The sequence below is a fragment of the Limulus polyphemus genome, unplaced genomic scaffold, assembly GCF_000517525.1.
Source record: "Limulus polyphemus unplaced genomic scaffold, Limulus_polyphemus-2.1.2 Scaffold3356, whole genome shotgun sequence".
In the NCBI taxonomy this organism is placed as follows: Eukaryota; Metazoa; Arthropoda; class Merostomata; order Xiphosura; family Limulidae; genus Limulus; species Limulus polyphemus.
The window spans coordinates 2,973-21,564 of record NW_013668966.1 but is presented as its reverse complement, the minus strand read 5'-3'; the positions used below and the strand labels follow the sequence as shown (position 1 = coordinate 21,564).

At 33.5% G+C, this 18,592-nt stretch overlaps 1 protein-coding gene across 2 annotated transcripts in view; it reads right to left on the bottom strand.

Annotated features, from left to right (window-relative positions):
• The window catches only part of LOC106469208 (serine/arginine-rich splicing factor 4-like), a 27,528-nt gene extending 14,368 nt beyond the window's left edge, over window positions 1-13,160 (bottom strand). For both annotated transcript variants that reach the window (XM_013929676.2, XM_013929675.2), the window contains exons 1-2: window positions 13,037-13,160; window positions 8,379-8,508 (exon numbers count right to left, since the gene is read on the bottom strand). In XM_013929676.2, coding sequence (XP_013785130.1) covers window positions 8,379-8,501 — 123 coding nt within the window. In that variant the 5' untranslated portion in view covers window positions 8,502-8,508; window positions 13,037-13,160. The remainder of the gene's footprint in view (window positions 1-8,378; window positions 8,509-13,036) is intronic.
• Between the last annotated feature and the right edge of the window lie 5,432 nt (window positions 13,161-18,592).

The window sequence follows — 18,592 nt, the reverse complement described above, 5'->3', positions numbered from 1 at the left end:
TATGCTTCCCACGGTGCTTTCCCATCATATTCCTGTGGCTTCCTTCGCACTGGATCACTCCTATTACTAACATTCATATCTGGGCTGAAGATGTCTGCATTAGGGTTTAGCTGCAAAGTCTGGAAGGGGCTTGTCATTATCTGGGGCTGGTTAAGTCGATGGTTAATGTATCCTCCTTGTGTAAAAGACAATAAATCATCCTTTAACGTATCTAATTCGCTTTTAAATTTACTAATGTTTTCCGTTTTGTACTTCTTGCCACTGTTGTTGACTTTCCTGTAGTTGCTGCTGACTTTCTTCCTGTTTCTTTTCTTGTTCCAGTTGCCACTGCTGTAATTTTTCTTCTTGTTTCTTTTCTTTTTCCTCCAACAACTGCTGTAATCTCTCTTGTTTATTTTGCTGTTCGAGCTGCCACTGTTGCAGGTTTTCTTGCAACTGCTGTTGTCTCTCTTCTTGTTTATTTTCTTTTTCCTTTAACAACTGTTGTAATTTTTCTTCTCGTTCTTCTTGTTTCTTTTCTTTTTCCTCTAACAACTGTTGTAATTTCTCTTCTCGTTCTTCTTGTTTCTTTTGCTGTTCTTGTATTGCTGCCATCAAATCTGCTAAGCTGTAGTTTGATTTTCCGCCTCTCATTTCCATCTTCTTCTTTTTTTTTATTTTCTATCCCACTTCTGATACGAATTTGTTACATCTCCGTTCGTTAGTTGATTTTCCGGAACTTCGTTCTGACGAAACTTTAGCAAGACAAGTCCTTACTTAATAAAACTGGTTTATTCTTTCCGAATACAACTTTACGATACACTTAATTTCAACAGTCGCGCTATAACAAACGTTATATCTCACGTGGCCAACAATATTTTGTTCACATACATTCAATTACTCATTACACTGTTGTTCCGTCAAGTTGTCAACGTCTTGTATGTACAAGACTAACACATATCTAGTAGTCTCCCAATAATTCATGAAGGTTCGAGAGAAGTGGCGTGATACTAGTCACGTGACCTCGCTGATGCAACAATACTATCTTTTGGGGGGAGAATATCTACTTGGCTAGTAACTGCATCTCCACGGGGCAATCTCTTAATATTGATATCACAGGCTGTGATGATAATAGCTGACTCTGCTTAAAAACTGCTAATCTTGGTGTGAGTTTTTATAACCTAACTTGTGTTTCCATATTACAAATCAAATCATAAAATATGTTTATCTTTTATCAATTAACATTAAAACTAAAAGATCCAGTTTTAAGTGATGCTTTCCACCAGAAATTTGTATCTTTATGTACTGAAATTAACATGAGTATCCATGCAAAATTTCTAAAATATCAAGGAAGCTGGATTAAATGGTTTAATGTGGCTGTAAAAAGAATTCCAAAACATTTTAAGAATCAGACACTGACAAGAAGCATCCTGAGATTTAAAAAAAAGTAATTTATTGTCTGTCATCAAAACAAAACTGAAAGTATTAGCTATTTTTACATTCACAGTTCAGAACATCTTATGTACTTTTGGTATATACATACACCATTAAGTTGACAAAATACTGATTGTTGTATTACAGCAAACACTTGGATAGTTAAATGATGACGTAAATAAAAGTTCTGGTTGAAAATAAGTAGTTAATGCACACTTTAAAATACAAATACTGCACAAAATTTGCTCAGTAATATGATGTCATTACTAGACTATATGTCACTATCTATGCATTACAATATTAAGTTACTGTATAGACTACATCAAAATAATGATCTCTAAGGAACATATAAGACAAAGGCATTCATTACAACCAGTTTGGTTATTACTTCTCTACTGGTCCCACACCTAAGCTTGCAACTACTTTGAATACTGAAATGCAAGAACACATTGAGCAGATGATGTTGAGACAACACTTTCAAATATACAGTAGAAAATTAAGAATCATCACATTATAGTAACAAGAGAGGCATCATCTGATATTCATGGCGATAAAAAGAGGCAAATAAGACGACAGTACACGTAACATCCAATCTGGTGTCACATGCTATCAGATTTTCACCATGACCAAAATTTGAATTGACAATTATTATCACCCTTGTAGTTACCCTTAATATTTACAAAAGTTAAAGAATATAAAGAAACAAGTAACACAAGTCATGGTAAAATCCTAGATTCGCAACTGAAGTATACCGCCTGAGCCGTTGGGCAAAAAATCAAGAAAACCTTACGTGAGACAACAACACTAAAAAATGGTTTCCCTTTAAAACAGCAACAGAATATGCTGAACCTACCACCCAGACTAGTTCCATAATGTCACCCTGAAAACACACACTACTTTCCTGGATGGCTCCCGAATTATTTTTTTACAGTGACAGTTGACAAAATGATTTTTGTTTATTTTTTTTGCACAGGAGGTGTAAGCTTGATTTAAACTCTAAACAAATGGAGAAATAATTTTGTTACACATCTTTAAACTTCTTTCTATAAAACTTACACCGACTGTATCTCACATCTATTATGAAAATATTAAATCAAGCGACAACTTTTTCTGCCATGGAATGATTGGCTAAAGTTATATCTCATCAATGTCCTTACTTCAACAGAATCAGACAACACAACTTACACTGTGAAAGGAAACAAAAATTTGGTAAGATGTTACTACATTATATGCAAAATTCTAAATGTATACATAAAATATAGATACTAGTTGAATTTCACTGGACAAACATGCACAAACCACAAACAACTGTTTACATCCCTTTCACCTAAAAGAAAGCCAGATGTACGGACACAAAAACAAAATTTCTAAATTCATATAAAAATTCCCTTTCCTTTCACAGACAATGCTGTATTGAAAACTTCAAGTCAATCTCTCAACATAGAGAGATCTAGTCAAATTATTTCTTTTACAAATTAAATAAGTTCAGATCTCCTAACATACAAAACAATATAGTGAGAAAAATGTTCTACAAATTATGTTCAGATCTCCTAACATACAAAACAATATAGTGAGAAAAATGTTCTACAAATTATGTTCAGATCTCCCTACATACAAAACAGTCTAGTGAGCATCAGTGTTCTACAAATTATGTTCAGATCTCCTGACATGCAAAACAATCTAGTGAGAATCAATGTTTTATATACTTGTTTGAGTTTTGTAATATTCAATGAATATAATAATATGACATGGCTATAATCTTCTATTCAATGCATTAAATAACACAATTAAAAACAAACTTTTTCACAGCTTCAAACCATAATCATAAGTTTTAGTTACATAAAATATTTATTTAATACTTTATCCCAGACGTTTTTTTAATGACCCACCAAGAGGGTTTTAAAATTTTAATCATAATTCACGCTGCGTGGAAATAAACTAAATCGTGACAACATTTTTTAAAGTAAATAACACACTTATTAATTTCTACTGCATGGCATATTTCATTAAAAATTAATGAAGTTTAGAAAAAGAAAATTGCCATTGTTAACAAACTTTATAAGATAAACAATGCACTTAACTTTTACCAAAGTATTTACTGAGAATCATTTTGAAAATATTCTTAACTTTAGCACTCTTCCAACAAAAGCTGAATTAAAATACCATTATTTTTCCCTTCTTTGGCAAGAACCAAAGTCTGGGCTCAAGGAGTTTCTGTTGTTTTTGGACTGCTGTCATGACATCCCTGCTATCTTACTCGGTGAATATTATTTTCAATGCTTTAATTCTTGAATAAAGAGAAGTACTTAAATTATGCAGATATAACAAAGACACAAAAATGTCTTCAGCACATTCACCAATAACACTAGTGTTTCCCTTTTTACTTCACAATTTTCTCCACAATTCCATTTTAAAAAGTTTGCCAAATTGAACTCTACAAATAATGAAATTTAGCTTTGAGAATACATAACCTTAAAATTAATCTGGTGTATTGTCACCTCATGCCATACAAGGTGAAAATTAAAATCAGAAGCAAGTTTTCTGGCACCTTACATTGGTCTTATTGTTCTTAATGAAAAGGAAAAAAAAAAAACTTGTTTGATATATTTAAAGGGAAAAGGGGATATTTAGAAACCAGACCTAGTTTTCAATTCAGAGTTCATCAGGCTAAATAAACAACTCACACTATGAAGAGATGGCTCATCAAGAACAACAGAAAAAGCATGTTAGTTGAGATTAACCCACAGTTCATCATCAGGCTTAATGAACAACCAAATTATAAACAAATGACTCATCAAGACCAACAGAAAAAGCGTGTTGGTTGAGACTAATCCACAGTTCATCATCAGGCTAATTAACGCCAACAAAACAAACAAGACTGAACAGCAGTTTCATCAATAATAACAGAAAAAAACATCTTAATTGAGTATTCTTCAATTTCAAAATAACTGTAATAACATTTTTACACAAACACACACACATATATATTGTGTTGCTTGATTTTAAAGCAAATCATCTGTTCTATAGAACAGGTCATGAAAAATTGTTCAAAGTTGCCCTTCAAATGGAAGCCTGCTTGATAAACTGTTAACCAGACTACATTTTATTCATTTAATGTAAATTCCTCTTGTGAATTAAAGTGTAATTTCTTACATGAATCAAAGAGTGGCTTCATCACATGAATCATAGTATCTTCCTCACGTTATTCGATAGGTACTTTCATGTGAATCGAGGTTTCTTTTTAACAAGTTTTTTAAAAACAAGATCACAGACTCATTGTTGTACAAATATCCTAACTCCATAGAAAAAAAAACAATTTGACATAAACCCTATTTTTGAAATACTGAGTATTAAACAGAAATAGATAATGTACAAAGAACTAAGAAATTTTTTATAAAGAACAAATGTGAATACTAGGTAATTCAAAGAGATGAACAGCAGTGGTTGAGCAAAGTAGTAACACAGTTAATGTGAGATGTGGGTAAAATATGCAGCAGTGTAACACTTAAGATCAGCATAAAGTGCTTATCACGTTTAGTCTTATCTTAGACCAGGTAAAACAAAATTTTCAACATTATCTAAAGATTAATTAGATCATTTGTTCATTGTAAATAAATTATAATCTAAATTTTCTAACAAACTTTCAAAAATTAAAAAAATAATAATAAAACAAATACAAACAAAATGCTTTGAAAGCACTTCTATGCTTTAATAAAAAAAAAGGAACTGAAATGAAAACAAAAAAAAACCTATTTATGACTGCATTTTTTCTACTGCACACCGGACCATACTACAACAGGGCAGTTCCTAATCTTTACAACAGACATGTTTTATTAGTTATTAAAAACATATGCTAAGCTCAGGAAGCAATAGGATGGTGTTCCCATAAGAAGTTTGGTTCAGTTGTTTCTTGAAAGGGTTTGATCTATCTTCTGTTGAACTCTTGTCTAATGACTGGAACACAGAAACATAAGTTCAATCACAAATATTATACAAAACAAAAGTGACATTAAAAAAAAGCAAATATAACTGTTCTTTAACACAAACAAAACAGACAACTGGAATTTAGCATACAAAAATAGACATAACATTAAAAACTGCAGATGTCATTACATAACCACCAATGGCAACTGTGGGCACACTGTTAACTTACCGTAACCATCTCTACACAGGTCTCCTTTACTGCACATGTCACAAGGTTTTTAATGAGTTATGTACAAAACTTAAGCTACTTTTTTGTTCATGTTATACCAATCAGTACAACATAAAATCCTAGCTAATAAATAATCCATATTTTAATAGTATACAAGTTATAAGTTCTTAATTTCATCAGGCAATATTAAAAAAGATCCTGAATTTCCTCTAGTGTGAGAAATGTGACATTTTTCCTCCACACATCATCTCCACCACCCTTACAATAAGTAGGGAATTTAACATAAGTTATTCATTATAATATTTTCATTGCTCAGGCAAAATGCAATTTTTATATCCTTCAATCTTGTTTGGTTACAGAGCTATCAAATAGAAAATCAGACGCTTTCTTGCCACACCCACCTGTCACATCCTCTCTCTCACAATTTCTCAATAGTTCTCTCTTACATTTAATACTGTATTATTTATAATCAATAGAAAGCCAATGTTTTCATTTATCAATTGATGTATTATATTACATTGTTTTCTGATCAGAAAATTGTCAATTTCCCTTTCAGCACAAGCTTCATTTACACGGGAACACCGACTAGCTTGTATGAATTTGTAATGGCTCTTATCACATAGTTAGAAAGCCAGAAAAATGTTGATAGTTAAGGGACATTGTCTGTTTTTTGCATGTTATTATTCAATGTACTTTAGTGCATTATTTAATTTGATAAAAATTACTTAGTGCACAACTACCATTTGTATAAAAAAAAGTAGGTTTAAGTGTCATTGACAGTCAACAAGCTCAGGTACTTTATTTCATGTATTTCATGCTTATTCTTTATTTATTATTATTATAAAAGTAACTAAAATGTAAATATAAACAAACTCTTTAGGTTAGTTAAGGTTAGATTAAGCAAAATAAATAAATAATAATATAATAAAAATATTTTACAAGGTACGCATTGCATTGGCATGCAAGCAGCTCGGAGTAGCTCATGGTTAACGTAATTCGATAGCACAACATGAGTTGCATGTTCCCCAAGTGGTTTACAATTTATAATGGTGCAAGTAGTTAGACACAGTTCAAAGGGCAATAAAACAATACAATTTAAGTATAAACAGATGTATACTGTTATGAGTTTAAAGCTACATGGGATAAACAAATGTAGTTTCAGGTTACAATTTCAAGTCATTCTATAAAAAAAAAAAAGGGTAATTTATATTTAGCAAATCATTTTAAAAGTTATAGTATGGAAACTGTTGTTTGCTTTGTGGTTACTAGGTTGATTACATTGACCCGCCCAGTATGGAAAGAGTAAACTCTCTCAACACGTACTCTGCCAGATTGATGGACTATGTGACCACCTTTTACTTGTTATAGTTTCAATACTACTAACTTTTAATATAGTATGTGTATCTTCACAAATTTGGCAGACTTTCAGTAAAATTACGTCTTTTACGTACAAAAAATCAGATTTTTTGCCCATGAATATATCAAATCTTTTTTTTTATTAGTCGAAGTGCAAATTGATTTCATGTTAAAATTAAAAATACTTTTCTTCGTCTTAAAGATCTCAAATTCAATTTGCATAACTTCTAAAACCTCCGAAGTACATTTCAAATGTTTTTTGTTAATGAAGCTATATTTTATCTGTTATTTTCTCTACCTTAACTCCATACAAGGTTGGTAAATTTGACTGACTTTGTAACCACCAAAAAAATACCTTCACAAAATTTAGCAAGCAAATTCTAGAAAGAAAAAAAGGGCAATTTAGATTTATTTCAATTTGTTTTTTGTGGTGGTTATTAGGCCAGTCAAACTGATCAACCTCGTAAAGAGTTAGGGTAGAGAAAATAGCAGAAAAAATATGAAGTTTTTACTGAGAACAAACATTGAAATGTATTGAGAGAGTTAATAATCTAGCTATATCATGGCTTTGTAATTTTTGTTTGGTGTGTAAAAGTAATAAATTAATTTTACAAGTTTCCATGCTTATTTTGTTCAGTAATTGCTTTAGAATGTGCTTTTGCCTTTTAAAAACTATCAGTAATTTAAACCTATGGGCTCTACGGACATCCCACACGAGCTTACAGAATTTAAGTGGTACAGAGGTAGATTTAATAAATGAGAAACATCACAATATTTGTATTATTCACAAGTTTTATGAATGCAAATACAGAAATGGGTATCATGCTCAGTCTTGGTACATCTTTTGAAACCAAGCTTAGATAACCTGATTTAAAGAACACATGCTTCTGAAAAAAAGAAACTCACTAAATGAAATTGATAAATTCATCTGACTTGCATTAGGTTATTCTTTTTGAATAAATGTACTCCACAAATGACTGAATGTCACAATATTAAGCTTGTTTGCAAGGCTGCAAGGAGATTTAGCTTTGCTAGCATCATTCATTGTTTATGCAAGATCAACATGGATATTTATGAAAACAAAATAAAATATTTAAATATGGTCTGCAGAAAGATTTACATAGATAACATGCAACATTAGCTACACTACTTTGCTAATGGTGATTCTGAATTTTCAAATACAAAAAAAAATACAGCCACTGACCCTCAAAGGACTTTAAATCTTCATCTTCACAACAGCATAAATACTTAATGTAACCATGTTAAAAAATTGAAGCTAATAAGCTAACAACTGGCTGACAACATTGCAAAATGTTCAATATGTAACTTATTATATCTAGCCAAGTAAAAGAGTTCAATCATTAAAGACTACAAATGCTGGATACCTGGATTAGGAATTAACATCAAAAAAAGAATAAAAATAAGAACAAATAACTAAAATTTTATCTTTGCTTACCACAAAACCAAAGCCATTTTTAATCAGAATCTCACGTATCCTTCCATAACCTTTAAAAAATTTTTCAATATCTCTTTCTCGGCAGTCATGGCTTAAGCGACCAATATATACTCTTGTCCCCATTGCCAACCTGAAATATTAAAGCATATGATTAATGACCATCACTGGAAAAAAATTAATTAAAAAAATTCAATTATAAACCAAAGTTATACCAAATGGTTTTCCTTCTTACTACATGTTCAATGTTTTCAAGCCTTATCTCCATATAACTGAGGACAGTTTAAAGCAAGAACATCACATCTACGATTAACTACACCCCCCAAACCATCAACAGAATACTACCGCACTCCTGAATTAAACATTCCAAGTGCCACAATACTATGGAAGCATTTCCACTTCCAAAGGGCATATTAAACAATTTTGTTCAAATTTTGCTAAAAAAAACATTATCCAAAGTGAAATGGTACAATGGGCTATCTGTGTTTTGGTCACCATGTCCTATTATAGCAACTTTTTTAGGTAAATCATGTGAGAATATTCAATTTTATCATTTCTTTAATTATAAGATTCATTGATTAACTTATCACAATGGGCTCGGTATAAAATACACGAGTTCGTATACACATTGGCATATGTTAAGTATTTATACTATAACATTTAATAAACCAAGTGTATCTTCACAAAATCTGGTACTTTTAGTAAACACCAAGTTTTTTGTACACAAAAAAATCAGAATTTTTAATGAAGCATTTTTACTAAAGATTTGTTTGTAAATATAATGAGTGTTTTATTTCAAGTCAGAGTGCGAAGTGATTTTCATGTTATGATTAAAAGTACTATTCTTCATCCCAAAAATATCACATTTCATTTGTGTAATCCCCAGAACCTCCTAAATACATTTCAAATATTTGTTTTTAGTAAAACTTTGTTATCAGTTATTTAGTGATATACTTGATTCTTCAGCCTGTAGACAAATTCTCAAAGTATAATGAAAAGACTAGTAAAATTAGAAATAAAGTGAGCAGGTGTGCCCTTTTTTTGTTATTATTGGTCACAAAGTTTCAAAGTACTTCTCTTAAGATTTTGTATTACTAAACATTTCATATTTATTTTGTGTTTATTCAATGACTAAAGTAAAACTCCACTAAAAATAAAGAAATAAATCGCGACTTGTGTTAGTAGATAGTTTACGTGACACTATTGTAATATGATACCATTGAAAGCAACAAGACAAGCAAAAAGATAGCCAACTTGACCCCTGCTCCAAAAACAGGATGTCTAATGCATCAAATTATATATCCTAAAATGTTTTCTTGGAAAATTCAGAGAAATCACACCGCACTTAGAACCAGTGAAAACATTTATCCTGACAACAGGATGTGTAATTTATCAGCTTATGTATGTATCTACAGTGTTCACAAGACTTTGAGAGTGACAACACTGCACTTTGAACCTGTAAAAACATTTATGTGGTTCGGTGCCAATACAATAAACATTGCAATTCTTTGAATATTGGTAATCCTTTCATGGTGTTTGGAATTTAGCAGCCTAAGTGTACAAAGATGTTATTTGAACAGATGCTTATAAAATTCTATTTCCCTTTTCAGCATTTATGCATCAACCAATCAAAAACTCAGGTTTATGTACTACTTATTACACTCGTTTTGTTTCGTAAGCCTTAAAAGTCTAATCTTCTTTTTTTAAACATTCTTACTTTTGCAGCTAGCATAGTTCAGAAATTCCATTTTTTTTTATTCCTGTAAACTCCCAGTGGAGCATAGGGCCGCAACAACACCCCCCCAACAGAAGTTGTTGTTGCAGTTACTTGTAGCAGGTTGGTTTTTACGGGGCGGAATTACTAGCCCCGGGCCCAACCCTCCTCCTGGATTTAGGACCAGGCAAAGGTGGAGGTTTGGTGTGACAGGGATTCAAACCTGCACCCCTCAGATTACGAGTCAAGTGCCCTAACCACCTGGCCATCAGAAGTTCCATTAGAGTTGTGAAATACCTTGAGTTGTTACGGACTCTTACCTACAAACCTAACTGATATCTTGGCTACCATACATTACATATATTTACTCATAAATGCTTAAATTTTAGTTATTTTTCTTAAAACAGAACAATAAGTGAAATTTACATAGAAAAACAATAATTTCTAGTACTCAGTGTTCTGCCCAGGGCACATATTTGCATATTTTATGCAGAAAATTTTAATTTCATGCATCAGAATTTTCTAAGTGTTCTCGCTATAAATAAAACCCTATTCAGTTGGAATTTAGATAGACGTAGATAGACCCACCCATTGCGAAAGAGAAGACAGTGAAATAATTGATTAGCAAATTTTACTAATTGCACAGCTCTAGTTTCTACAAATTTTACTACAAAACTACCTTATCCTATCTCAAATTCCATAAGAATATTTTTATATGGTGCTCAGAAAAAAATGGGATAGTTATCCTCAAGTGGAAATCAGACCCGAAAGATAGATTCATCACTGCACCTTCACAACAACAACAAAAACTGAATATTTTATCTAAAGCAGTTCCATACTAACAATTTAGAAAAACATACATTTTTACCTGTCCATTAACTATTTTGACACGGGCTCGGTACCTGGAACCGACCTCGTAACCATTTTGTGCTTGTTATAGTTTTAATGCTATAACTTTTAATATTTTAAAGAGTATCTTTACAAAATTTTGTAGACTTATTGTAAACATTAGAAGCCTTTTGCACACAAAAAATCAGATTTTTTAATGAAGTATTTTTACTTATATTTGTCCATGAAAATATTGATTCTTTTTTGTTAACTAGTCTGAGTGCATAGTGATTTTCATTTTAAGATTTAAAATACTTTTCTTTGTTTCAAAAATCTTGAATTTTATTTTCACAACCTCCTAAATACACATACCTTTTTTTTCAATAAAATGTTATATTTTACCTGTTATTACATGTATTATTTGATTCTTCAGCCTGTAGACAACTGACTGAAGTAGAATGAAAATAAAAATTGTAAAATTGGCAATATAATGAGCAGCTGTTTTCTTTATTATTGACCATGAAGTTTCAAAGTTCTTCCCCTGACAGTTTCAACTGCTAAACATATCCCATATATTTTCTGTGTTTATTTTACTGTCACCATCAAATTACAAATCCACTGACAAAAAGCAATTATTCACCGCCCATGTTATAAGACTGTTTACGTACAACTGTAATAAAAAACTCTCGAGTGCAAAAATGCACGTGTATTCAGTGAGGTGACAATCCTCTTGCTCCGAGAATACAATATGGGATATAGCAGTTTATAGCACTACAGTCCTGCAGTTTCCAAATACAAAAATTTGTCAGCAGTCATTGAGCAAGTGTTAAAACTGAAACCAGCAGGTTGATTCAAATTGGCTGGACCAGTAAGGATCAGTGGTACATCAAACGATAGCTCTTTTCTTGCTCTATCTGACCTGTTTCATTGGATACAGAAGCATTTACTATTTGAAAACACAAATAAAACTTGAAACCACTTAAAATTATTTTTTGCCATTGAGTTTATAGAAACAAGATAAAATATGATGTTGTGGACTACATAAAACATAAACTGATACATAGAATGTCTGCCCAATTCAATCTGACAGCATGTCAAAAAAAATTATTAATGTGGATTGTAAACAGCCTATGCATTGGTTCGGCAACAAGTTGCTTTACGTCATATTATCTGGCATAAATAGACTAAGTTGTCCTGATAAGTTTCCTATACATCATATCATTGGGTCTGGCTACAAACGATGTGTCACTTACATCATAACATGATGTAGAACTGGTAGAGGTTACTACTGATACACACCTGTCAATCACAGTATTTCAACTTTACAACCCATGTGATTACAAAATCTCACCTATTCTATCATAGGTAAGCTCATACTTCATTAATGTTTGGTTATTGACAATTTTAATTTCATTTATCCATATAATATAAATACACTTGTATGAATTTGAAATAGTTGGATGTTAATGGGACTACATTTTGTCTTGCCTTGACACAGTCATTACACAATATCACGTTACCAGGTAAAGAGATAAATCAAACATTTTGCTAACATTATTCCAATGGGAAAGTAGCTCTGACTTCAGCAAAGGATCAAGTTACAGGTACAACTTTTAATTGTTTTTCACTAATAATGAACTATATAATATACTAATTTGTGATTGGAATCCAATGGTGTGTGATTTTTTTGTTATTTTCATTATTTAAAAATCACTGAAACCCCCTGTATAAAGTATTTGAATTCGTTGAAGAAAGACATGGCCACCAGATATTCTTTGTACCCATATCCCTACTCTGGCTCCAATACTTTTCTTCACAATTACAATTTACAGAATTATAATATTCTAATTTGCGTCATTCCCACTTCTTCTCTACGTCATTTATTACTTAATTAGTTAACTACAATTACTAGATCCAGTACGATAACGAATTCTCAATAGTAAAGTTAGGCCTAATTTTAACTTAGGCTAACAGGTTTACCACCATTTCTAAAATTAGGCCTAAAATTAAACATAACATTAAAGATACAATTAAAAAAGAAACAAACAGTAAAACAGTCAAATACAAGTATACTTATATATCAACATATTCAAAGAAAGTAATTTACAAAATATATTACCTGAAAAAGCCGATTAAACAATCGATTAACTATAATGTTAGTACCGCAACTTCTCAACCGTTTTTTCTTTCTCTAATAACCAAACTACGGGGTCCACAGATTTGTTCACAAGAAATCTTCTAAAGCGTCCAAAATCTATTGTTAGTCTCGACACCAGATAAGAGCGCTATGCTTTTCCTTCAAAAATTGAGTACGACAGTTATTCTTTTCTTTTTTCTTGTTAACTTTGCTACATTGAAAGAATCATTTTCATATTTTTATTTTCTAAAACATGCCCCCTCGTGAAATATTTTTTAGAAAATTAAAAGAAACGCTTTTTCTACTTTGGCCAAAAGGGAGTAAGGAACGATTGTGGTAATTGCCACAATGCTATTGGGAAATATACATAAGAAAATCGAATATGGATTAGTGCATATAGATTTTTATCTCTATGGGTTAGCGCAAATAATTACAAGTACAAGGTAGAGTTTGGAAAATATATTACCCCTTCAGTTCTTGTACTTAAGCATACAATACTAGTATTACTAAAAATGTAGAATGCTGATGACATATGAAAGGCTTTTTATTACCATTTGATTTATTAATTTACAAATGTTGGCTTAAGATTAAACATTTTTCATATTGTTTTAAGGTATTCTATTGTTGGGCTGGTTCTTTTAAATTTTTTTTGTGAAAATATTGCGAAGTTAAATCCACGTAACAGTAATATTTACTTTCATGCATTTGTAGACCTAAGTTCATAAATAAACTTTTCAACTTAGACTCCGAAACTGCTGTAGGCCTAATGCATTGTTAGTAACAACGTTTAAATGATTACTCGGTTGATAATAAACCTAACTTACGGATTAAATTTACTCCATCAACATATTTCACTCACTGAATACTTCAATGAATTCTCAATCACTACTTTATAAATACTTCACTAACTTCTTTCTCTTCCGACACTTCACTGATTACTCATATTTACACTGAAGTACCCACGTTTAAATGTTAGTCGAATATTCAAGATTCTTGACGTTATCATCAATGTGAACTTTCTAGGTATTCTAGGACTACTTTTATGGACGTGCTTCATTTTAACGTCATGTGTCCTTTATCGAACGTATAAATTATATATATATTGCAGTCTTTTTTCTTTGTTTGTTTGTTTGGAGTTAAGCACAAAGCTACACAATGGGCTATCTGTGCTCTGCCCACCACGGGTATCGAAACCCGGTTTCTAGCGTTGTAAGTCCGCAGACATTCGCTGTGCCACTGGGGGGGGGGGGTATATTGCAGGTCCCACAGCACTAGTTAGGTAAAATGTAATACTCACGTGGTATACAGCCATACCATTCTCTCCTGACATCTATAGTGATATATTTTTTTCTAAATTACTAATTATTTAGTTTCTACACTGTCATACTTCAGTGAATTATCAATCACTACTTTATAAATACTTCACTAACTTCTTTCTTTTCGGACACTTCATTGATTGCTCATACTTACACTGAAGTACCCACATTCAAATGCTAGTGGAAGATTCAAGATTCTTGACGTCATCATCAATGTGAACTTTCTAGGTATTCTAGGGCAACTTTTGTGGATGTACTTCATTTTTACGTCATGTGCCCTCTATCAAACGTCTAAATTAAATATATTGCAGGCCCCACAGCACTAAGTTAGGTGATCCGAATCCGAGAGACGTTTTTTGTGGGCAGTCAAGTTAGGAGTGATTCGAGTTCGAGCGAGATTGGTAGTGAACAATGCCACGAAAAAGTGAACAGGCTAGCAGTCATACTGAGAGAGGAGGGAAGGACGTGGACGATCCTCGACGATGGGTGAATGGGTCGGCCACTTTTGGCCCAGTTAGCGTGTCGCACGACATGGAATTTGGTAGAGATTGTGCCAGCAAACGAGTGAGATCCGATTCAGGATCAAGTGTCGAATCCATCGGACACAAAAAGTCGACTCCTGATAGAAAACAAATAGTTTTTGTAACATCGCCGGATGTCAATATTGCGAAGGTCAATCCAATGCTCTTAAGTTGAGCCCTTAATGATATCATTGGGTCCACTGACAAAATCCAACTTGAAACGGATCATCTAAAGATCATTTGTTCCTATTCACAATCAAGACTATTGTCTAGCACAAAAACCATCTGTGGATATAAAATACGATCCCAGATTCAAGACGTACCCCCACCTTCTGTTAAGGGTATCATTCATGGAGTCCACCTCGAAATTACTGAGCAGGACTGTACAACTATAGAGGGGGTTATAAAGGCAACTAGGATGACTAGATACAACAAGGAACTAAAACTTAAAAAACCTATAGGTTCCATGATACTTCAGTTTTCATTTAAGACCCTCCCTCAGAGAGTCCAACTCTGCGTTTTGTCGTTTCCTGTATGGGAATTTATCCCCACCCGACAAGGTGCTATAAGTGCCAATGTTACGGTCATACAGCGAACGTGTGCCGCAGTAATGTTCGTTATGCTACTTGTGGCGATAGTCATAATGTCAAGGACTGCACTAAGCAGACTCCAGTGTGTTGTTGATGTGGGGATGAACATTCGGCAGCATACAAGGGCTGTAAAAAATTCCAGGAGACCAAAGAAATTCAAACTGTCAGAGTACAATCAAAATTGAGTTACGCACAAGCAGTTCAGCATGCAGCACAGAAAAGACAGCGTGTGGAAACAAATCCTCAGCATAAGGAACCACAGAAACCTCGATCTTCTGACAAAAGTAACGACAACACCTCTCAACAGGTTAGTGTTTCAAACAGTAGTCGTATGTCACCTCAACTGTTTGAACAAATCGTTACTTTTGTAGCCAAAATCATTTCGATCGCTCAGGACCAGTCCTTTTGGCAAAAAAAACTGCAGAAAAACGAGAATATCTTTCATAACCGAATTGGCAAGTACCATTCTTGGTTATGATATTAATCCCGACTCACTTTATGAACTGTACCAAGTAAGTTCCCAAACAAATAAACAATAGGCCCTTTACAAATATTACAGTGGAATGCCAGGGGCATTAAGGCTCGTGCTCCATTCCTTATACGATACATTGAAACTCACTGCATAAATTCCGATATTAAATTCTGCATACACGGGTATAAACCTGTACGAAAAGATCGAGAACACTCAGCAAAGGGAGGGGTACTAACCCTTGTCAAGAATCACTTGCTCTTTACTACCGTTACTTGCCCAGAAAATATAGAAGCTGTTGGGATTCAGTGTCAGACTTCTATGGGAAGTGTCACGATATTTAACATATATAGCCCATGTGTTGCCATTGATCCGGTTGAGTATCGAGAGTTTTTTCTTCTTAATAGTATACTTTGTGGAGATTTCAATGCTCACAACCCGTTATGGGGTGGAACAAAAACTGACTATCGAGGTCAGATTCTCGGTGATCTAGTTCTGGAATCTGATAAAGTGGTTTTAAACGACGAACGTGGGGCATGTCTGGTTCGGGATAATCTCTCTCCTCTAGATCTCACTATTATAGACAGTAAACTTGCTAGTCTTGCTACCTGGGATGTTTTGGATGATGATCTGGGAAGTGATCATCTCCCGGCCATACATCTCTTAAGATCCCTCTTGAAGTTAGGAGTACAACGACCTTCTGGAACTTTACCAAAGCAAACTGGCCTAACTTCCATACGTTCCTTGATTCTTCCGTTCAAAACATAGAAATGTCTTCTTCTGTTGAATCTGTACATTCTCGTCTAGTAAATATTAGTGGAATAAATTTCTCTGCTCCTTCCAGAAACAGTCTGTGGGTGATAGGGAAACAACAAACCCCTTATTGGAATATGGAATGTGAAAAAGCAGTTAAACAAAAACACAAGAGTAGGGACGTGTTTTAAGAGCTTTCTTCCTACTCTTGTGTTTTTGTCTTAGACGATTATATCGAGTATAAAAAGCAGAAGGCACATTTGCCTTTTCAACATCCGTCAAATATGTTGATCCAAGAGATTTAAGGGTAGGAATACAGATAGAACCCCCACCTTTCATTCGCTTTACGAATTTCCATAGTTTACTTAAATTTGAAGAACGGTTGAAACTAGAGCAGTAATTACGCCAGAAACGTTGTTGGCGTTCTCGAATTGTACGTTGACAAATGGTGGGCAAATTGATCAGATAGCGTCAGCAGTTCGATAAGAATTCTCCTGAATTTTTAACGCATAGAAAATTGTTTGAACATGAACACTATGCCACCATTACAAAGAAGCCAAACAATAGTAATGGGTTGAACGCTCAATTCACGATTGGTGAACTTAACCGAGCAATAAAGACGACTAAAAACTCGGCCCCTGGTGACGATCAAATTCCTCATAAAATCTATAAAAATCTCTCGCTCAGTTTTGTGGTAAAGCTGCTGGAATTTTTCAATAAAGTGTGGAATGAAGGTACCCTCCCTTCAGCCTGGAAACACGCCATAGTTTGTCCAATCCCTAAGCCAGACAAGGATCCCAGTTTGGTTACATTGTATCGACCAATTGCTCTTACTTCTACTATGTGTAAAATTATGGAGCGAATGATTGCATACCGTTTGAATTGGTATTGTGAAAAACATAACCTTTTCGACCAGTTTCAGTCTGGTTTCCGTTGGAAGAAGTCTTCACTTGATCATTTGGTACGGCTACATGAAGATGTCAACAAATCATTATGTAACAGAGGTAAGGCAGTGTCTGTATTCTTGGATATTGAACGAGCATACGATATGGTCTGGAAAGAAGGTTTGTTATATAAACTCAATAGTTATGGTTTTGATGGCCAACTATTTGACTGGATTAAAGATTTTCTTTCAAACCGAACCTTTAAGGTCAGAGTCAATGGAGCTGTCTCTGGGGAAAGAGTCTCGGAACATGACACTCCCCAGGGTAGTGTTATTAGCCCTATTCTATTCCTTCTAATGATTAATGACCTAAGTGCTTCCTTCATTAATAATGGTACGAATTATAATATTTTTACTGATGATCTAGCCCTCTGGAAAACTGGTCGTAATATTAATCACATTCAGACCTGTCTTCAAACAAATCTGGACAATTTAGCCGATTGGTTTTTTAAATGGGGCTTTACGGTTTCAGCCCTAAAATCTGCAGTTCTACCGTTTTCTCGTTCTTCAAGCACTGTGAAATTAAGTCTTAATAACCAGCAACTAGTCTCTGTCACTCACCACAAATTTCTTGGAGTTATCTTTGATTCCAGATTAAATTGGACGCGTCATATCACCTATGTCTCGCACAAATGTGCTAAGCGGATCAATCTGCTTAAATGTGTGTCTGGCACACGATGGGGAGCGTCCAAAAAGAATTTAATACTTATGTACAAAACCTTAATAAGATCCGTCATTGATTATGGCTGTGACATTTACGACTCGGCGAGTCGCTCAGTCCTTAAACAACTGGACGTTATTCAGAATCGTTGTCTGCGATTATGTTGTGGAGCATTGAAACACACTCATATATCGGCTATGGAAGTGGACTATTGTGTCCTACCCCTTGACCTGCAGAGACGGAAGATCCAACTCAAATTTATAGCAAGATCTTTGTATTACGACT